Below are 20344 nucleotides of genomic sequence, written 5' to 3'. Positions count from 1 at the left end.
CGGCAATGTAAACAATGTCGCAAATTGAGCAAAATTATTACACAAAAATCTTCAATTTCTCGCGATAATTTTGCAAAACAAACACAACACCGTACAGGAGACAACTTCGGGGAGCAATTATCTTCGATTTCAACGGAAGTGAGATAAGTATTTCACACAATTAAAACACTTTGAGACACAGAAAACTCCCAAGTGCAGTACGTCAGTTTACACTAAAAACGATACTGATGGCGATATGCACAGTATAGTTCGTTTTGTTTAAGAAAATGTTAGAATTTCTATCAGTTTCTAAGACGTGACCTACATTGGCCGAAATTCATGCCAACTCTCTTGATTCTGAATTGATGTGAGTAGACCAATTGAGTTATGAGTGCAAATTTACCCCAACGTACTTAACATAATCTGCGACAGTAATTTCATTGTTGAAAACCTTTTTTAATCCACCTAGTGGTGCAATTGTGCCTTTCTCATTTGTCCAAACTACGATTCCATGGTTCATTATGTTCAATACAATGGTGCAAATGTATATTACATATTCAGTACGATTTGCGCATACATACAATGGATCGACGGCTACGATTTTGAGATACTATGTATCGACACTGAAACCGCTTGAAACCAACGGCGAATCAAGGAGAAAGATCCGGGGAGTTCGGACCCTGCCGCAAATTTTCAACTTTGTTAAGAAATTTTAAACTAGTTATAATTTTAAAGTAGCAACTCCTCAACACATACTCCTGTCTAAGCCTATATAAGAAAAAAAATTAGGTTGCCACTTTTTAGAGTGATTGCATAACCTTTCTATATGAGAATGACTAAAATGTGTAAAAGTCAATTTACGTCAATTTTTCTTGATATTACATCAAATCTCAACGTTTCATGCATTTTAAAGTAATTTGGTATCCAAAATACAAATTCGATTTTGAAAATTTCCCTTACTCCCACCTTTGAGAATTTTTAATTTCAGTTTACATGGGAATTTGCTGTGTGGTCGCACTCTTCAACCCGTCACTCCGGAACCAGAAGTTCAATCAACAAAAAATTCAATAACAGCCGATGGAAAGGTTGTACCTTTCATTTGAGACTAAGTTTATGCAAATCGGTTTAGCCATCTCTGAGAAACAGAGGTGACATTTTTTTCACATACGCACATACATACACACAGACATTTTCCGATCTCAACGAACTGAGTCGAATGGCATATGACACTCGGCCCTCCGGACCGGGATTAGGTTGACTTTTTTAGAATGATTGCATAACCTTTCTATATAAGGAAGGCAAAAATGGTAATATTGATGATTACAAGTAAAAATATATATGAGAAATAAGTAATAACAATAAATTTAAATTATTGACAAAAAGAAACAAGACATAAGTAGGGTAGACGCGCCCTTATTCATCTCATTAGTCAGGATGTCACATTATTTCGTCACTAGGCTTACAGTGATCCGAATGCGCTTGTATAGATGTCAACAGCTGTGCTTCATTCCTAAGAAGTAGTTCCATAAAAAAATCTGGCTTGGAAAATGTAAAATGCCCGCATTTGAGCGAAGCCAAAAGTCGGACACAACGTACTTTTATTCATCCTACCATTTGAGCTAATGCTTTGAAAAGAGATAGCAGATACTGCTCTAACTAATGTGTTTAAATGAGTGAGATGAATAGAGGTGCTGAAATGAATTAGGGCACAGTAACCCTACCATTAAAAAGTGGGAATAGTTTATAAAAACAGATGTTTCCGATATTGCCCCTTCAATCCTGATTTTTCCCTCGTGAGAATTTACTGGCAAGATTTGTAATAGATCAACCCAACTCCGAACTGAACTCGTCCATCGGCATAGAAGATGCAAGCCTGCCTGAAGACGTCAGACCTCTCCCCAAGGCGAGTCCACAAACTGATTCGAAGAAGAGTCAAGGTCATAGACGCCGATCGACTCAGATTTTCACCGATTCCTCAATAAAAGCAGCATTGGACAAAGGGGAAAAATGAAAGAAAGCGTGTGCTGTCGGAAGAAAAGAAAGCAGCGGCAGCTATAAAAAAGCTCACTAAAGCTGCCGAGACTATGTCTAAAATAGTCAAAAAGACTAAAAAGTAAAGAGTGGGTTTTTTATACCTATATATTGTAAAATGATGTTTTCTCACTTATAAACATTTTCCGCTGATGCATTTGATGTATTTCACTAATTTAACCAAACCGGCCAACCTACTCCAGCCCATGAATCAAAAAATTCATGGATTGTATCTTCATGACAGCGCAAACCGATTATCAAACAGTTTAACCAGAATGAGTGCAGAAATTCCTCGGCCAACCAACCCCGGTCTCGCCTACCTTGGGTCACAAATGGTTCACTATGATTCCCACAAGTGCATATGACCTACAAAATCAGGTAGTTCAAACAGAACTTCGACAGCTTCTTCCATTTAAAAAAGTCATCCAAAGCTCGTCTCCCTTGTGCAATCTTATGACAAACAGTCTACTTTCTACTTCTGCCGCAGTCAGACGTACAATCGAGCCAAGTGAACAACAGGCCTCTCGATCTAATGTGCATTATCTCGAGAACAAAGGAAACATCGGATTATTCTTGTCATCATGAGTAAAGTTGATGAAAAAGCTCTACTCCGACCAAACGCTGCCGTCGTTGACTTTAAATTTTGTTTAAAACGCCCGAGTTTTACTGAAGTGGAATACCTTCTGAAGGTAAAAATGCAACTTAGACTTACGGAAGTGTTGTACCTTCAGTATCATCAACTTCGCAGTGCAGTGTTAATATCATTCAACACGTTAGCACAAGCCGAGCGTTTCGTTTTGAAGAACACTTAAAACACGTGGTTGAAAGTGACAACGTTGGAATTAAGAATCCCGTACATATTGAGAATGATTATATAGATGTAAAGCTATATGACCTATCACCTCGTACCCCTCCTGAGTCAATTGCAAAATGCATGTCGCAATACGGAGAAGTAGAATCCGTTACACCTGATACTTGGAGAAACTTCTTCCCGGGTACTCCTAACGGCGTTTTTGTAGTGAGGATGCGGGTTGAAAGGCCTATACCCTCCTACTTGACAATAAAACTCAAAACTCACGGAACTACAATTATGCAAACTACGCTATGCACCCACGATAGGGCAAACTCCTACGTGCAAGTATTGTAATCAGACAGCTCATCATGGACAACCTTGCGCGGAAGATGCAGAGGAAGACGCATCTCAACCGATTGCCAACTCATCTACGGCAAACCAACCCCAAACAGAGTTTTCAATACCAATGCCTGAACCACAAACGGTGGCCAAATTTGTGGCAGCAGTTGCACAGACCATAATAACAACCACAAAAGAAGCATCCAGTACCGCAAAATCCACTATAAGCAACATTGGCAAGGATAACAATAACAGTGACGGATTTACGCTGGTCAACAATAAGTGCAAGAAACAGGGAAAAACATCTGAGCGTGGACACCAAGCCGGCTTCGACCTGGACGTGAAAAACAAAAAAAGAATTAAATGACCCCCCAGACGCAGATTGCCAGCAAACCCCGCGAAAGAAGGTCTCCGCTCGCAATAAAAAGTTGCGCGCACGAGATCCAATATTATAATTATTGAATTATTTGTTTATATTTTTATTTTTACATTTGTAAACATATAAAAGATCCACGGCTCCGTTAAGCTACCGCTATGAGCCATGTCAAATAAACGAATTATAAAAAAAAATCTTATGACGAATTTTGGGGTAAACTGAGTTAGATATGCCACGTTACTTGTCTGAAAAATATCGACAAAGTGGCGTTTCTAGGATATTAAAATTCAGCTTTACTGAGATATACCAAAAACCGTGATGAGAACTTGTGAGTGTTTTGCTTCAAATCACTGTAACTTGGGGTTGCCAGAGGTGGGAAAGCACCAGTTGAGTACCGGTACGGTAAATGAAATCTTAACACGTGTTTCCATTTGCTTTACACCGTGTGCGGTTTTGCCCTTGGTTTGGTTGTGTTCAAACGAGGCAGGAAAACCATACCGATATTTCGTTTACACTGCACTCCGGTTTGGTGTTGGTTTTCGTTTACCGGTGAAATAGTATGAAACGAGACACGAAAAATACGAAACCAAACCTCAGTTGTGTTGCGGTTGTGTATTCGAGTTGATGTTTATCGGGTGTGCTATAAGGCACAAAAAGTGACTCTTCAAGGTGACTCATTGTGTGTAATTGTGCAGCTCTTGGTGCACAGCTCTTTCTCTTTTTCGTTTCCAAGTTTCTCTTTGTGCGGGTGATCTGCACATCGCAGTGTTTTTATGCTGCCTTTTTTCATCGGTGTAATTCGCTCTTTGTGCACATAGTGTGAGCAAATGACAAGCCTGCTAACGAGACCATATTTATAACACAATATGCTAAAAAAAATTCTGTTCTGTTATTATCTTATTTCATTCATATCTGGTCGGAGACCCAATCGAATACTGGATGGTATGTATACATGCCCCGCGTGTTCGTTTTTTATCATTCGTTGCTTGGCTTTTGAATGAGCTACAGCAACAGAGTTCATATTCATAATGTATATCGAGCGCTCTGTTGTGCTATGTTGAAAATGAATATTCTCTTTAGTTGATTGAATGCTTTGAAATTGCGGGATGTTTAGTTTAGTGTTCTAGCAGTTAGTTCTTGTGTAAATATCCCTCAAATTTCAATATTAATTTTTGGAACTAGAAATATTTTGCACTCTTGTTTTATGTAAAATTAGATTCTTAACAATTCTCTGGAGTATCCTCGATTTGCTGAGGCAAATAATCCTTACTAATGTTTAGATAACTAGATCTGAAAAACTTTCATCTGAAAAGACGATGAGTGAATGCTTCTTCTGGGACAAGAGCAGCATAGAATGAAAATGAACAACGATATGATACCTAGCAAGTTAAAAGGATTAAAAATTAATATACGAAAAGTGTGTCCTAAGCAGATGTAAATGGTTTCGAAACTAGCTCTCTATAGTTGCGGTTGATCAGTGAATATCTTACCGGATTAGTCTGAAGTCATGTTTAACCTATTTTGTGCTTCATCCTTCAATCACCCTAGATGCCCGCAGTTGTACGACATGCGACACAGTATTAGCCGAACTCGAGCACATTGACGATGACACCGACTCGTTCGGTGTCGACTTTGTCAAAATCAACGATAAACGACTAGCAAAACAGTATGGCATCACGAAATTCCCCGCCCTCACCTACTTCAGGTAATGGAAAGATGCGGCGTATCATACCCGCCTTCCAAAGCAGCGTCAAAACATACTGAAACCGTTACTAATTGTATTTATTTCTTCCGTCCACGAACAGAGAGAAGGAACCCATCATCTACGAAGGTGACCTAATGGATGAGGCTGGCGTACTGGACTTCCTCACTTCCCTCGAAGCGATGGACCTGCCCGACCGGATCGAGGAGGTCAACTCTAAAATTCTGTCTAAGATCATCGAGGACTCCGACTACGTAGCCGTTCTCTTCTGTAAGTTATTTTAGAGCCTAAGCTGTATTTCTTAGGGTTAACCATCTTTCACCCTCTGCCACGTCTTGATGTATAGAATTTTTTTTTGTCTTATTCATTCAATCACGGATAGTAGATTAGTGAAACTAACCATCAGATTTCACCATTCACCGATTTGTGGTTAATTTGTACAAAATTGTATATCACATAGGTAGCTCGTTCTAGCACTATTCACAATATTCACATTATTCTTGGATTATGATGTTTTGTTTGTTCTTTCTCTTTTCTCCCTAACTTGCATAAATACGCTTCTGCACACAATACACTGTGTGTTATATGCAAAAATGAATGTTGATATTGTATGCAAAAAAAAACTCCCCAAAAATCTCGTAGGCATAAATCACGAAAACTGTCCACCAGGAAACAACAGTAAGTGTACAAACTTTTACCCGAACAGTTAATTTACAGTTGCCATGAACCCGATCTCCCAAATAAACAAAACAATTGTGATCCATTACATTTTCTGTTTTGTGTAAACTGTTCTATTTGTTTCCAAATGTAATGTCCACGTTTTATGTGTTCTTTACGACGTTCGAAATTTCAAATTTTCGTTCTGAATCAGATCAATTCTATTAATATCGATAGTTGTTACCCCGTTGTTATGTTTCCTTCTGGCAATAATTTTCGTTCTCCGTTCGATAAAACACTATACGCTCTTGGTTTACCGTCCAGCTGAAATCTAGCTTTCCATCCTACCATTAACAAACTGTAGACATCATTCCTTAGTGTTTCGTGTATTTTTGCTAACAATAACATTTTGCATTGCTACTTGCGTCGCCTTTGAAGAATACGCTCCACGTCAGCTTTTCATACATTTTCGTTGTACATTTCGCTTCAATGCTCTACATAGGATATAATACCATAAAGCAAAGGACATTACTTCAGAATCCGGATCACCGGCTACAGCCGGCTGGCAAAGAAGGTGACTCACCTCCTGGCAAAACCATGTCTAATTTAGGAAACAAAATGTTCAACACGGTTCGTATTTACTGAATGCAAAATAGTTGGACAAATCACACCAATCACTATCGTTTTTTCTGCTAATCTTTAGGGAGTTTATTTCGCCATTGACTCCTTTTTACAAAACAACACAGCGTGGTGAATCTTTTTGTTTTGTTCCAATTAGTCCAACCTATCGAAACCGATCAGAATACAATGAGTGGTAAGGTTTCGCCATAGCAGGTTCGTTAGCGGTACAAACTCAGAAGGCATTTTCAGTAGTAACAACCTATAAACGAGTTGTTTTCCATGCAAAGTCAGATATCAAAAGTACAGAAAACGGAATAACATTTTGATGCCAGCTTCAAATTCAGATGTTAGTTTAATTTTTTGCTAAATAAGATGTCAATGATTTTGTGTTTTTAGCCTTTAGCAAGACCAACACGATAACAATCTGAGGAATTATTATCTGCATCATTTCAACCTCAGGTTGAGTTTTGAAATTCGCCAGTCAGCTGTCAATTTTGGTCAGTGGCGAAGCAGCGGTGAAGAGGAGGGGAGTTTGGGGACAACTCCCCCCCCCCAAATTTTTTAAAGAAATTTGAAAAAATTGAATATATTCGTCAAAAACATGCCTAATATTTTAAATGGTATTCTCAAAGTTTCATTTGCAAAAGTTGTCTTGTGTGTATATTTCCTTGTAGTGAAAAATGGCGACAGACCTCGACACCTACCTGTTGGCTCGTTGTGGAGGCTAGGTGTACCGTCGAGTAGATCGCGGTGAAGCGGGGAGCTAAATGGCTATTGGTGTCGTGACAAAACTGGGAGCTTCTTGGATCACGAAACGGACAGCACCGAGAGAGATTCCGCCACATTCTGTAGTCCTTGACTGACGGCGAACACGGACTGGAGAATGTGCAAGAAGTATCCCCATAGCGACCACCAGGCGATTCGGCCAATGGAACCCTGCTGCAGCACGGAGAAGGACGGCCGGCAAGCTAAAGTGGAAGACGTAAGTCTTTAACAAAAACCTATTTGTTGAGTCACTTCGGCGAATAGCGGAATCAAGTACAGCTGATCTAACAAGGATTGTGACGGCTTGTAACGTTACAATGTCACGAAAACTGGAGCCATGCAGTAGACGGCGTGCAGCTTACTAGTTAAATGAGTAGCTCAGTACGCTACGCGCTGCTTGTTTTATAGCCACAAGGCAGGCTTAGAGATCAAGATCGGAGAGTGAAAGAGGAGCGCAAGCGACGTTTCGAGAAACTAGGGACGCTTTAAAATAACGACGGCCTCAAACAAGCGTCGATGCGATTAAAATCAAAGAAAGCCCCCGGTTCGGATGGAATACCAAACGTGGTGCTGAAAGCAGCGATCCTGGCATATCAGGACTTGTTCCGGATGCTACTGCTGAAGTGTTTAGATGATAGTAATTCCCCCGAAAGGTGGAAGGTACAGAAGCTGGTGTTGCTGCCAAAGTCAGGGAAGTCAGCGAGCCATCCAGCCTCGTATGGGCCAATGCCGCAGCGCTGCACAGAAGAATAAGCCAGGAAGAGCTACTTCCAGAGTAGAGTACTGCTGTACGAGACGAACGAAGGGCAGAAGTCAATGCGAGTCGCAGCGGGCGTTCCTCTGGGCTCCATTCTCGGTCCAACTCTTTGGAACGGGATGTACGATGAGGTCATAAACTGCGGCTGCCCGGGGAAATCGTGCGTTTCGCAGAAGGCGTATCACTAACGATAATGTGTGAGATACTTGGAGAAGTGGAGGAATCGGTGACGGAGACAATAGACGCGATCGAGAGCTGGATGAACGGGGTCATGCTGCAAATAGCTCACCCCAAGACGGATGTGTTTTTGGTCAGCAACTGCAAAGCGGTTCAGCGGATACAGATCACCATCGAAGGGAACATGATTGCATCGAAGCAATTGGGAGTGTTAATCGACGACCGTTTGAGCTTTAACAACCCGTTGATTACACCTGCGAAAAGTCGGTCTGTTATCTAGTATTTCATCATCGATACTGCGATATGGGATTCCTATTATCTAGTGTTTCGTCATCGATACTGCGATATGGGATTCCTGGGGTGCCTAGGGTGCGGCGCTGAAAACCAAGCGGAACCGCGAAAAGCTGAACACGACGTTCCGGCTGGTGGTCGTACGAGTTGCGATTGCGTACAGAATAATATCTTCGGAGGCAGTATGCGTAATCGCCGAGATGATCCCCATCTGCATCACCCTGGCGGAGAATATTAAGTGCTACAATCAATTAAACGCCAGAGACGTGGGGAAGATGATGAGAATCGATTCGATGGTGATGTGGCTGTATGAATGGGACAATACGGAGAAAAGAAAGATCTACCGGCTCATCCAAAACCTGTCAACGTGGGTCAATAGAAAGCACGGAGAGATGACCTTCCACCTGAAACAGCTCCTGTCGGGCCACGGCTGTTTCAGGAAGTATCTTCATCGGCTCGGGTACGCAGCATCATCACCGAAGTGTGAGGACGTCGAGGAGACACCAGAGCATGTGGTCTTCGAATGTCCGAGCTTTGAAGCGATGTGCAGGGTTCTTAAAACAAGAAGACCGGATATCAACCCGGATTATGTAGCCTACAGAATGACAAGCGACGTAAAGACGTGGAACGCAGTCAACAGTTATGATGTAGATCATGACCGTCTTACAGCGGAAACGGCGTGATGAACATCGAGCAACGGTTTCGGGAGAGCAATCACCGCCAGAGAACACTCCGCAGGAATAAACTAGATCCATCGCCGAGAACTAGTCGAGTAGACTGCAACAGAGCGCTGAGTATAAGTCGTCGAAACGCCAGCGAACCAGACGCCACGCTCCATCCGGAATCGCCAGACCGAGCACGGCACCCCACCGGTTTTTTTTCGATAGAAGTATAGCAAAAACCAAAGAAGCATCGGTATTGGGAGAACTTCTTTCGCCAGCGAACTCTCCGTCAGCGTACAACCAGATTCACCGCCGGGAACTAGACTGAGTGGACGACGACGAGACAGCACCAGTGGCGCCGGGGCTCCAGCAAACCGGACGCCCTACTCCACCGGAATCGCTGAACTGACCTCAACACCTGGCTGGTTGGCTCGCTTTCGAACTTCTTTCACCGGGGAACTCTTCGTCGGAGTAGGCTAGATCCATCGTCAGGGACTAGACCGAGTAATTCGCAAACAAGTCGGAAGCTCAACGAGGAAGTGGTACTAAATGGCACAAGGAAACTGAAGGGCTCAGTAAATTAGACAGTCTGAAGTTTGCCGCCCAGATTGTCCTCGTAGGGGAAGAGCATCAATTCTCGACCCACAGCTTCCTTTCCTACTACCATATAGAAATTGCCACGTTGTGTGGATGATCGAAAACTGGTAGTGTATCGACGATAGGTGCTACTAGGTGGATAGGTCCCCGTCTTCGTAGCTTAAAACAAAAATGGCATGACAAATCCACGTGAAATGCCTCGCGCATGTATACTTGCGAATAGCGCTATTGACGCATATGTTATATTCGACCTCTCAACTCGCGATATTTGTACTGTCACAGTCAATATGACTGTTGACAACATAAACAAGAAATACGTCCATTGTTCGGCATATTTGCCGCATAATGATGCATCACCTTCTGATAATTTCCAAAGGGGTTGTATCATACTATGGCAGAAATGAGTTTCCACTCATAATGGGCAGTGATGCAAATGCCCACCACATAATTTGAGGCAGCTCAGATATCAATTTGAGAAGTATCGGATTGATCGAATACTTAAGGAATCTGCACAAACAAAATGTAGGAAATCGCCCAAAATTCGCACTATCTGCCAGGAAAGAGGTGTTAGATGTAACTCTCTGCTATGACCCTATTACACATGAGTTGGCAAACTGGCTCGAACCGTACATCGTCCTGCCATGAAACTATTTTCCAACGATTGAATTGACTTAGATGAGGTCATGAATAAAGCAAACTCACTCATAGAAGCAGCATACCTAGAGGATTGTCCGCTTCGAGTTATGCGTGTCGAACTTGCTAACCAAAAAAGTTATGTAAAAGAGCTTGAAATCACAGACGACGGGAAACGGATCGGAGGCATTTAAGTTGGCCCGCAAAGCGTACAGCCAGCCGTTTGAGCGAAGTGGATGAAAAGCCTCCGTACAAATGTCTCAAGTCACAACGAGGCTAGTAGATTAAATAAGTTGTTTCAAAATGTGACAGACGAAACGATCAAATGGGCAACGATTGAAAGATTTGCTCCGTGTAGTCTCTAAAAAATATAGAATTATTCTGGAACAATTCAATCTTTTCCAGAGACTTGGAATAGAACTGGTTCTGCTTCAAAGAGGATATGAAAATTTCAAGCGCATTTAAAGAAAGTTCTTGCTTGTAATCTTGTAACGGGATACATTCCATCAGCGGTGAATAATTGTAAAATTGATTCCAAAAACACGCCGCATTACGCATTACGACCGCCCTTCTTCTCAAACCTGTGGAACGTATAATCGGCGTGACATTAACTCAGGTGAGCATCAGCTGTTACACACTGTTGTCTAAAAAGCGTCTAAAAAGTTAAGCAAAAGCAGTCAATCTTAGGAGTTTTGCTTGATATTGAAGGTGCTTTTTACAACGTGTCTATCGAACCCATTTTAGAAGCAGCACGAGTTCATGGAGTACCTTGATATATCTCGAAATGGATATACGCAATGCTTAGTAACCAAAATCTGTTTATATATTAAGATTCAAAAAGCTTCGAAAGCCTGGCCTGTATTGGCACTGTGTGGGACTCACGAATCACGTGTCTAATAACAAGAAACACTCCTTACTCTTGTTTTGCCTTCCTTTATCTACCCCACGGGACTACATCGAGGTAATACTTCGTGCAGAGGCTCGTTGTGCTGTCGTCGCACATCTTTCTTCTGATCTATCTCAGAGCCTCACTTGGGCCATCAAATGGCTCGACCTTTGAGTTTTTATTTAACTCTCGACTTCTCTTTTGCTTCTTGTCTCCATATATAACATCGCAAATTAACTCTTATTCTAGTGAGCTGGTGTCACCGGCGATGAACCCACCCTACTCCGACTGAGAGTTCCCCGAAGGAGGAATTTCTCTGTAGTTCGATAAGCGCTTCCTTAAGTCATTTAGCTACTGGCTTTATCGATATCTATTCGAATATTATCCGGCGGTGAGTCCCCTGTCAGTAGGATTTCTCTCGGTAGCGGTGTTTGTTTCGTGAGCCAATTAACTACCGTTTTTGTCACGATATAGTCGGATTGTCCAAGGCGGTGAATCTACCCTACTATGAATTCCCCGGCGGAAGATTTCTCCCGATACCGATGTTCGTTTCCGTGAGCTATTTAGCTCCCCGTTTCGTCCCGATCTACTCGATATAGACCCCAACGGTGGACCTAGCCTACTCAACGGGCTAGCCAGTAGGTCAGCGATTCCGGGTAGTTCAGGTTCACTGGCGCCCCAACGACCCACTGCTAGCTATTCTGCGCGGTCTACTCGGTCTAGTCCCCGACGCTGGATCTAGCCGGTAAGGAGTCGAGGTCAGTCCGGCTATTCCGGTGAAGCCTGACGTCCGGTTCACTGGCGCCCCGACGACCTGAACCCAGTACTAGGTCGCGTACTACTCAACCAATCTCCGGTGGTGGACCCAGTTTACAGCGTCGGAGAGTTCCCCGCGGCAGTATTTCTTCCGAAATCCGATTTGGGGATTCACGGGGACGTTCTAGCCAAAGTGGCGCCTTTGTTGGTCCCTTCGCCACTTCCTCTACAGCTCGCAGAGTATACTCGTAACCACTCTGTTGACAGCGTCTCAGATATGCTCGTCGTTGCACATCTCTTCAATGATATTGTCCACTGTCACACCAGGCATATCCCAGCGAACTTATTCGAGCCTAGGGCATTCAAAGACCATGTGTTCCGGTGTCTCTTGCACGTTGACACACTCTGGGCAAAGGGGGACGAAGCGTGTCCAAACCGATGCAGGTACTTCCGAAAGCATTCTTGGCCAGACAAAAACTGCGTCAAATAGAAGTTCACCTCTCCATGTTTCCTATGTACCAAAGCAAACACATTTGGGATGAGTCGGTGGGTCCACCTTCCTTTCTCCGCGTTGATATCACTCCATGTCCTCAGCCAGAGTGATGCAGATGGGAATCATCCCGACAATTACGCATACCGCCTCCGACGATACCGTTATGTACGCACACGCGATTCGAGCAGCCATTAAGTGAAACGTGATTTACGTACTCAGTGTTGAGGATGAAACACCCGCTAGGAGACGTCTCGTGCTGCCTCTTGCTCCTCCGTTATTAGGTATGACCCTTGCCAATGCGTTAGTTGTCCTCGTAGCCTTCTCACATGCATAGTCAACATGGCTGTTGTAATTTAACCGATCGCCGACCATCACATTCAGGTGCTTCAGCGCACGCATCGATGGGATGGATTGTTCCCCGACGCTGATCTCGGCATCTACAAAGCCGACGATCTCAACTCCCCTGAGCAGTTCCAGTGTTAACACTCCGTTGTACATTATAATCCAGAGCGTTGGGCCGAGTATAGAGCCCTGATTCTAGTCGACTTCTTCTCCATGTTCATTTCGTATACCAGTACTAGGGGAAGTAACTTTTCAGAACCTCGCACAGATAGTCCGGAACCCGCATTCTTCACGTCTATCGTTACCAAGGCGCAGTAGCGATTACCCTTTCTCTTTTACTTCGATGCTTCCTCCGCGCTCGCGATGACTGTGCGGCTGGCGTCCACCGTCGATATCCCTTTAGGGAACCCGAGCTTCCTCTGCGATAGCCCGTTCTCACTTTCAGCGTAGGTCGTCAGCCTGTTGAGGATGACCCTTTCGAGAAGTTTACCAAGATTATCCAGCAGGCATATAGACCGATACGATGCTGGATTTCTTGGTGGTTTTCCTCATTTTGGCAGCAGTACCACTCTTGATCTTCCATCTATCCGGGAAGTAACCATCGTCCAGGCATTTGAGTAGAACTAGCCTAAACATGTCCGGAAACCCTAGGATCGCGGTCTTCAGTGCCACGTTGGGGATACCGTCCGGACCGGGACTTTTCTTTGCTTTCAGCTCTTTTTCCACTATAAGAAGCTCGTCGTTGGAGACTCGATTGTCACCAGCATTTCCACAGTCTGCATTAACGTTCAGTGTAGGCGCCCATGCGGCTGGGTCGTGCTGCAGAATGTTACGTCAATGTTGGAATCCCGTCCGTCTATACGGAATGTGCTAGCGAAATCTTCGTTGAACAACTTTACATCCAACTTCGCCACGGCTTCCAACAGGCTGTAACCTCGTGCGTTTGTCAGAGTGCTACCCCACTTCACGGCCCCAGCTTTAAAATCTTCTATAATAACCGGCGTTCGGTTGACAAACGAGTCGGTTTGTGCGTCCAGCATCATTGTACTTCTCTGGTGTCATAACAACTACATACGAATACTCCGTTGATCCTGCTGATCACGAAGCCTTCGTGTGTGCTATCCACCGCCTCGTGGATAGGGAAACCTCTTGGATTGCCGCCATCCCTGCACTATCCAACATCCAGCTACCGTTATCGGGAGGAACACGATACAGCTCTGCAATAATTCCAAACGTCGCACTTTGTGTCTGTTGTTGACTGTCAGAACAGTTGCCGTGCAATGTCGCAATGATTGAGATTAAGCTGGGTTATCCCCACCATCATTGGCCTGCCTTCGCCTTTTTGTACTCTGGTACTTTTTGCCTCCCGTCATTGGTCCTTTCCGCCCTTATTTGTACATAGCGAGCACTTCGATTGCTTTGTGCAGTCTCTAGCAATGTGTCACTTCTCCTCACATTTTCTGCACAGATCAGATCTGTCCGGGCATCAACAGTTTCTTACCTGGTGGCCGAAACCCAGGCACCTGAAATACCTCTCCGTTTGTTTAGTGGCTCTAGGGATCAATGGCAACAAGAACATCAATCATCCGACTTCGATTTTACCGATCAACATTAACTGGTTGGCTGCGGTTGGTGATAAGCGTATCGCAGCTGTCCGTGTACAACTGTACGCCTTGCTTAACCTGATTGGCTCTGCTCTTTCTCCAGGTTACATTGCGCCATTAGCACGCTCCTCCCTTCGTCTTTCGTTGTGATCTGCACTCGACCACTGCTTCCTGTGCTTTGCAAGAATTCGTAGAGTTCTTCGATTTTTTGTCTCAGCTTCGTCACTTAAGGCAACCCAGGCTGCTAGTTTTCTGGGAGATGGTTGGTTTGGCGTGCGCACCTCAAACCCTAGCTTTGCTTGGCGTTTTATCGGGTTGTCGCTGCTCGTGCTCTGCATGGCCTCTTTGGGTTGCTCTCGCTGCATCTGCTGTTGCGACTGTATTTGCTGTTGCATTTGGTCGTTTTGCTGGGCCGGCGACCTCGCCACGTTTGGCAAACGGGTTCACCACACTTGCTCCGTTACATTTTTTTAATTTAATTTTTTAATTCCTCCTCGCGAGGATTGGCTGTATGGCTGGATGGAGCGACAACTTGAAAAATACGTTGTGTTTCATGCTGACGGTTCTTCATTGAAGGACCGTGCCGATGCTGGTGTCTACTGTCGTGAAATAAAATTTGCCCAATTCCATTCTTACGATAGATACTGCATCATATTCCAAAAAGAAATCTTCTCGACTCTGTGGCGTACAATCAGCACTTCAACAGGGAATTTACCGTGATAAAATTTATTTTTACTCTGACAGTTAAATTGCCCTAAAAGTACTCAGTTCGGCAGATTCGAGATCGAATTTAGTAATTGCATGTCGAACTCAAATCCACGAACTCAGCATTTCAAATGCTAACTACCTTTATGGGTAGCCAATCCTTCCTATATTACTGCGAATCAATGGGCGGACGAATTGGCTAGATCAGGTGCTAAAGCAGAACAGTCACTTTTGGGCTGTATCCGAACATGATAACCATTGGCGTAGTTTGCATACTTGCGTTCAAACAAAAACCTTCCTGCCGGATGTAAGCACGAAAATGTCCAAGAATTTGTTGCTTTTTGGAAGCACAGTAGCAATATTGTAGTCGAGAGACTAACTGGACATTGCAAACTCAATTATCACATGACTACTATTCAGCGTGCTGAGTGTTATTCGTATGATCTTTGTCAATCCAATTAAGAAACGTTTGATATGTAACTGCCCTGCAGTAATACAATTGCTTGTCCGGATTTTTGGGTTTTCCACACAAAGACGAACATATGTATGGGAAGCTAAAACTCAAAGTTGCTAAAACTCAAAGGAATGTTATTGTTCCAGTATGATAGAGAGCTATAGAGTTAAGAATCCAGGCTGTTTACTGTTTTGTGTTTCGATTGGATTGTGTTTTGTTGTCAATTTCCCTACCCTTTACTTGTTGTGTAATAAGACGACAAAGCAAGGCATAAATCTCCAAATAATATGAGGGACATGTCAATCGAGTCAATATATTTGGATTCCTGATTCTTGATATTTCTTTTATATACATTGCTAAAAAAGTTTAAAACATTACAAGTGGTTCATCTATCCTCACTACACCCTATGTCTCTACCGGAGATAAAATGATGATAGCAAAGTTGTAAGGTTTATACAACTCCAATCCAAAATTTAATGCTCTACCCCTCCCCCTCTAAATACACACCATCAAATATATTTAAATTCCTCGAATCAGTTCCCGAAGCAGTGCATTTGACCCCGAATTGCCCTGTTTTCAAACTCAACTTTTCCATCCCAAATGACAGATCATTAACCTAGTCCTAGAAAAATGATCGCCAACCAGAAGACACACATCGACTCCAGCGCAAACCCATTAATTCTTAATAATAATGTTACGTCCCTCGGGGCACCTGCACGCGCTTGTTGTCTTCAAACCATGACCGACGTTTGAAGTAAACCAAATGGCCTCCTAAACCAGCGCGCGTACACCCACAACCAGGCACACCACGTGGGAGTAATCGGCGGCAAATCCATCAGAAAATAGCATCTCGTGCGTTCAGTAGCTACGACGGGGGTAGATATTAACCTTCGCCAAATTTAAACACCGGAGACGCCGGGCCCATGTAGCAATGACATGGAAACATTGAGACAACGTCGGTGAAGATGATGGTTAGATAGGAGCATAAATTCACACACGGCCGTGAGCCTCCCGGCTCTGTTTCAGGAATAGATAGGAAGACAACGAAAATCGCGTTGTTCGTACACCATACTGCAGGCATCTTAAGGGGGAACAGAGAATGATACGAAAATTGAAAACGAAAAAAGCAGTTTTTTTTCACACAGTGAAATGAAAATCAATCAGCTTATGTAGAATATTGTTACAGTACTAGTTTTTATGAACATTTAGTATACGGCGTTGAAAGAAACTGCTTTTTTGTAATCGATTTTTATACCATTCTCTGTTCAACCTCTGATTTTTATATCCACATGAGTCTCAAAAAATGGATATATTTGTGATACTTTATTTTATAATTATATAATTTTTGTAATATTATATTGCATATATTTTAGAACATATTTTAAGGTAAAATTAGTTTTTAGCGTTTCGGATTCTCCTCATGATAAATCTAAACTAGCACCAAAGCTGACACTAGTTAGACGCTCAATCCTAAATCCAATACGTCTTGCATGAACTAAGCAACTGGCATGTTACGAGTGATGTCTCGGAAAGACAAACACAGAACCTCTGGTTTTCTGATGACAACTGTTTTGGATTACGCAACCAAAATCATTATTTAAAGGTATTTGTAGTAATTTTTATGTTGAAAAATCATGTAAAATGACAATTTTTCTTTAGTACATGCCTGGACGCCCTTCGTGAGCGAAGAACCTGGGTTTAGCGATTTACCCTAAGGTAAAATCCTCTAAAATCGAAATAAAAACCTGTTTTAATTCACCTAGCGGTGCAAGTATGCCTTTCTTAATCATGAACAGGAGAACTTTGTTCATTGACTTTCAAATGTAGGTGAACCCGGGGCTATTCAGACAGTGGGGGTAATTCGGACCCCTCGATTTCTCAGAAAATAGCCAGACTTTTTAACTATCGTACATATTCGTGGAACCGCTACCCCGAAACATTAATTTTGAGAGCTGAATTATTTTTTTTATTCAATTTGTTTATTTGATAAGGCAGGTTTGCGTTAGCTTAAAGGTGCCAATCTTGGTTTGTTTTACATTTCAAATTACTTAAAACTAGGGGATTACATATTGATTTTTTTTAAATTAAACTAAGGAGAATTTATAGCTATATATACACAAGGGGGTAATATAATTTTCGTAAGATTAGGGGGGTCATTTAGTTTTTATGGCTATATGGTTTGACATCTTTAGCAGGAAGATTATTGAAGCAAATAATTTTTAACTAAGGGGGACAATTTTTATAACTATCTTAAAACTAGGAATAACTAGAGAGCGTGATTTAATTTTGTAAAGATTCGGGGAGATTAATTAGAGTAATTTTTTTGTGGTAGTAGAGTTGGGCATTTTCAATGAGATTATATAATATAATAGTTAGAACTAGAAGAGACAGAAGGGGGGGGGGGGGGGTAAGGGGTGATACTTCTGGGTATAAGAGTCAGGGGAGGGAGGGTGGACAAAGATGGCAGGGAAGAAAGTTATTAACTTTCAGTTTCAGGCGTCGGGAGATCAACGGCATAGGATGTAGACTTGGATGACCTTCATCAAAAAGAATTATGTACAGGGAGGCCGGGTGTTTTTCCTCGAGTCGTCAGGGGTTCCTCCAGACGGCTCAGATGCAGATTGGAAAGAGTTCGAGTTGCGCGTGTGATATTCGTACTGTAGGTCCCGTGTTTGTTGGCTCATTCGACAGAGATTTTTTGTGTCGTCTTGGAGTCCTATCAAACCTTCTTGGGTGTATGGTACAGATGGAAGAGAGCGTTTCTGAGAATGATAGAAAATAAGAAGGGGTAGTTAAATTTTTATATTGATGGTTTTTATGTATATGAGGGACATATAGAGGACATCGCGGCTTGCCAGCACATCTCGAACCGGGACGTTGGGTGGTCATCCTCGGGCCCGGAGGGGTTCCATAAGCCGAGACCTGGCGAAACTGTACTCGGTGCATGCCCAGACAATGTGCTCGATATCGTGATAGCCGTCACCACAAGCGCAGATACTACTTTCCACGAGCCCAATACGCCGGAGATGTGCATCCAGCGTATAATGGTTTGCCATGAGTCGGGACATCACACGAATGAAGTCACGACCCACATCCATCCCCTTGAACCTAGGTTTCGTCGATACCTTAGGGATTATCGAATGTAGCCATCTTCCTAGCTCTCCATTGCTCCACAAGGATTGCCAACTTTCGAGGGTTCTCTGATAAGTAATACTGAAAAATTCGTTGAAGCAAATTGGTCTTTCAAAAACGTCACCTTCTAGGGCACCCTTCTTAGCTAAGGAGTCAGCCTTCTCATTTCCCGGAATGGAGCAATGAGAAGGGACCCACACCAATGTAATCTGGAATGATTTGTCAAGTAAAGCACTCAGTAGCCCCCGTATTTTCCCCAAAAAATACCAGGAGTGCTTTCCATGTTTCATCGAACGAATAGCCTCAATAGAACTCAGACTATCCGAGACGATGAAGTATTGGTCTGCGGGTAATGTGTCAATGACTCCAAGGGTATACTGAATAGCAGGTAGTTCTGCGGCGTAAACTGAAGCGGGGTCACTGAATTTGTAGGAGGTGGTGAGCTTTTGATTGAAAATACCGAAGCCAGTGGACCCTTCGAGGTTTGATCCGTCAGTATAAAACATCTTAGAACATTCGATTTCTCGGAATTTATTATAAAAATGTTTGGATCCACTTGGGGGCCTATGTGGTCCGGAATTCCACTAATCTCGTCTTTCATGAATGTGTCGAAGAAAACAGTAGATTCAGAAGTATTTATGAAATCCACACGGTTGGGATTGTAAGAAGAAGAATTAATATGTAGCCATGTAGTCAAAGTACAGGGACATAAAACGGGTCTGAGAATTGAGCTCAAGAAGCCTTTCGAAATTTTTAATCACCACCGGGCTTAAGATATCGCATCGAATGAGCAATCGATGTGAGAGTTCCCAAAATCAATTTTTCAGTGGACCAACGCCCGACAGGACTTCGAGACTCACCGTATGGGTCGACTGCATGCACCCTAAGGCAATACGCCAACAACGATACTGAATTCTTTCGAGTTTGATGAAATGTATGTTCGCGGCGGAGCGAAAGCAGAAGCATCCATATTCCATTACCGATGGTATCGTTGTTTGATACAACCTACTTAGGTCTCCTGGGTGGGCACCCAACCATGTTCCGGTTATTGTACGAAGAAAGTTGATATTTTGTTGGCATTTCTGTTTCAGATACCGAATATGGCATCCCCAAGTACCTTTCGAGTCGAACCAGACCCCTAGATATTTTACTGTGAAGACCTGAGCGATAGATTGATCCATTAATAGAAGCTGTAGTTGTGCTGGCTCACGCTACCTAGAAAATACAACTAGTTCCGTTTTCTCCGTAGAGAATTCGATACCCAGCTTAATAGCCCAAGCAGACAAATTGTCCAAGGTATTCTGTAATGGTCCTTGTAGATCGACAGCTTTGGGTCCCGTTACAGAAACCACGCCATCGTCTGTAAGTTGCCTTAACGTGCAGGAATTGTCAAGACATTCATCAACTCGGACTCCGGATAAACGGAAATCGAATATCCAACGGTTTGAATATTCTGCACTCTCGTTAGTACTGTTTCGGTTTCGCAAACGCCGGGCCGTGCCCCAAAGAGTGCTCATCGATGTTTCTCTCGTTAGCCCGTAAACGAACCGGCGCCAGTAACTACGTTTCTGGGCTTTCATCAAACTCTTCAA

The 20344-nt window shown here is 43.1% G+C and overlaps 1 protein-coding gene across 6 annotated transcripts in view; it reads left to right on the top strand.

The window, feature by feature from the left end:
• The window catches only part of LOC131690704 (uncharacterized), a 142657-nt gene that overhangs the window by 35614 nt on the left and 86699 nt on the right, over positions 1 to 20344 (top strand). For 4 of the 6 annotated variants that reach the window (XM_058976644.1, XM_058976642.1, XM_058976641.1 and 1 more), the window contains exons 2-4: positions 5067 to 5223; positions 5324 to 5490; positions 5863 to 5898. In XM_058976644.1, coding sequence (XP_058832627.1) covers positions 5067 to 5223; positions 5324 to 5490; positions 5863 to 5898 — 360 coding nt within the window. The remainder of the gene's footprint in view (positions 1 to 5066; positions 5224 to 5323; positions 5491 to 5862; positions 5899 to 20344) is intronic. The other 2 variants (XM_058976643.1, XM_058976640.1) reach the window with 1 other exon arrangement.

The sequence above is a fragment of the Topomyia yanbarensis genome, chromosome 3, assembly GCF_030247195.1.
Source record: "Topomyia yanbarensis strain Yona2022 chromosome 3, ASM3024719v1, whole genome shotgun sequence".
NCBI lineage: Eukaryota > Metazoa > Arthropoda > Insecta > Diptera > Culicidae > Topomyia > Topomyia yanbarensis.
The sequence above is the reverse complement of the archived record's forward strand: the minus strand, read 5'-3'. Positions and strand labels throughout refer to the sequence as shown.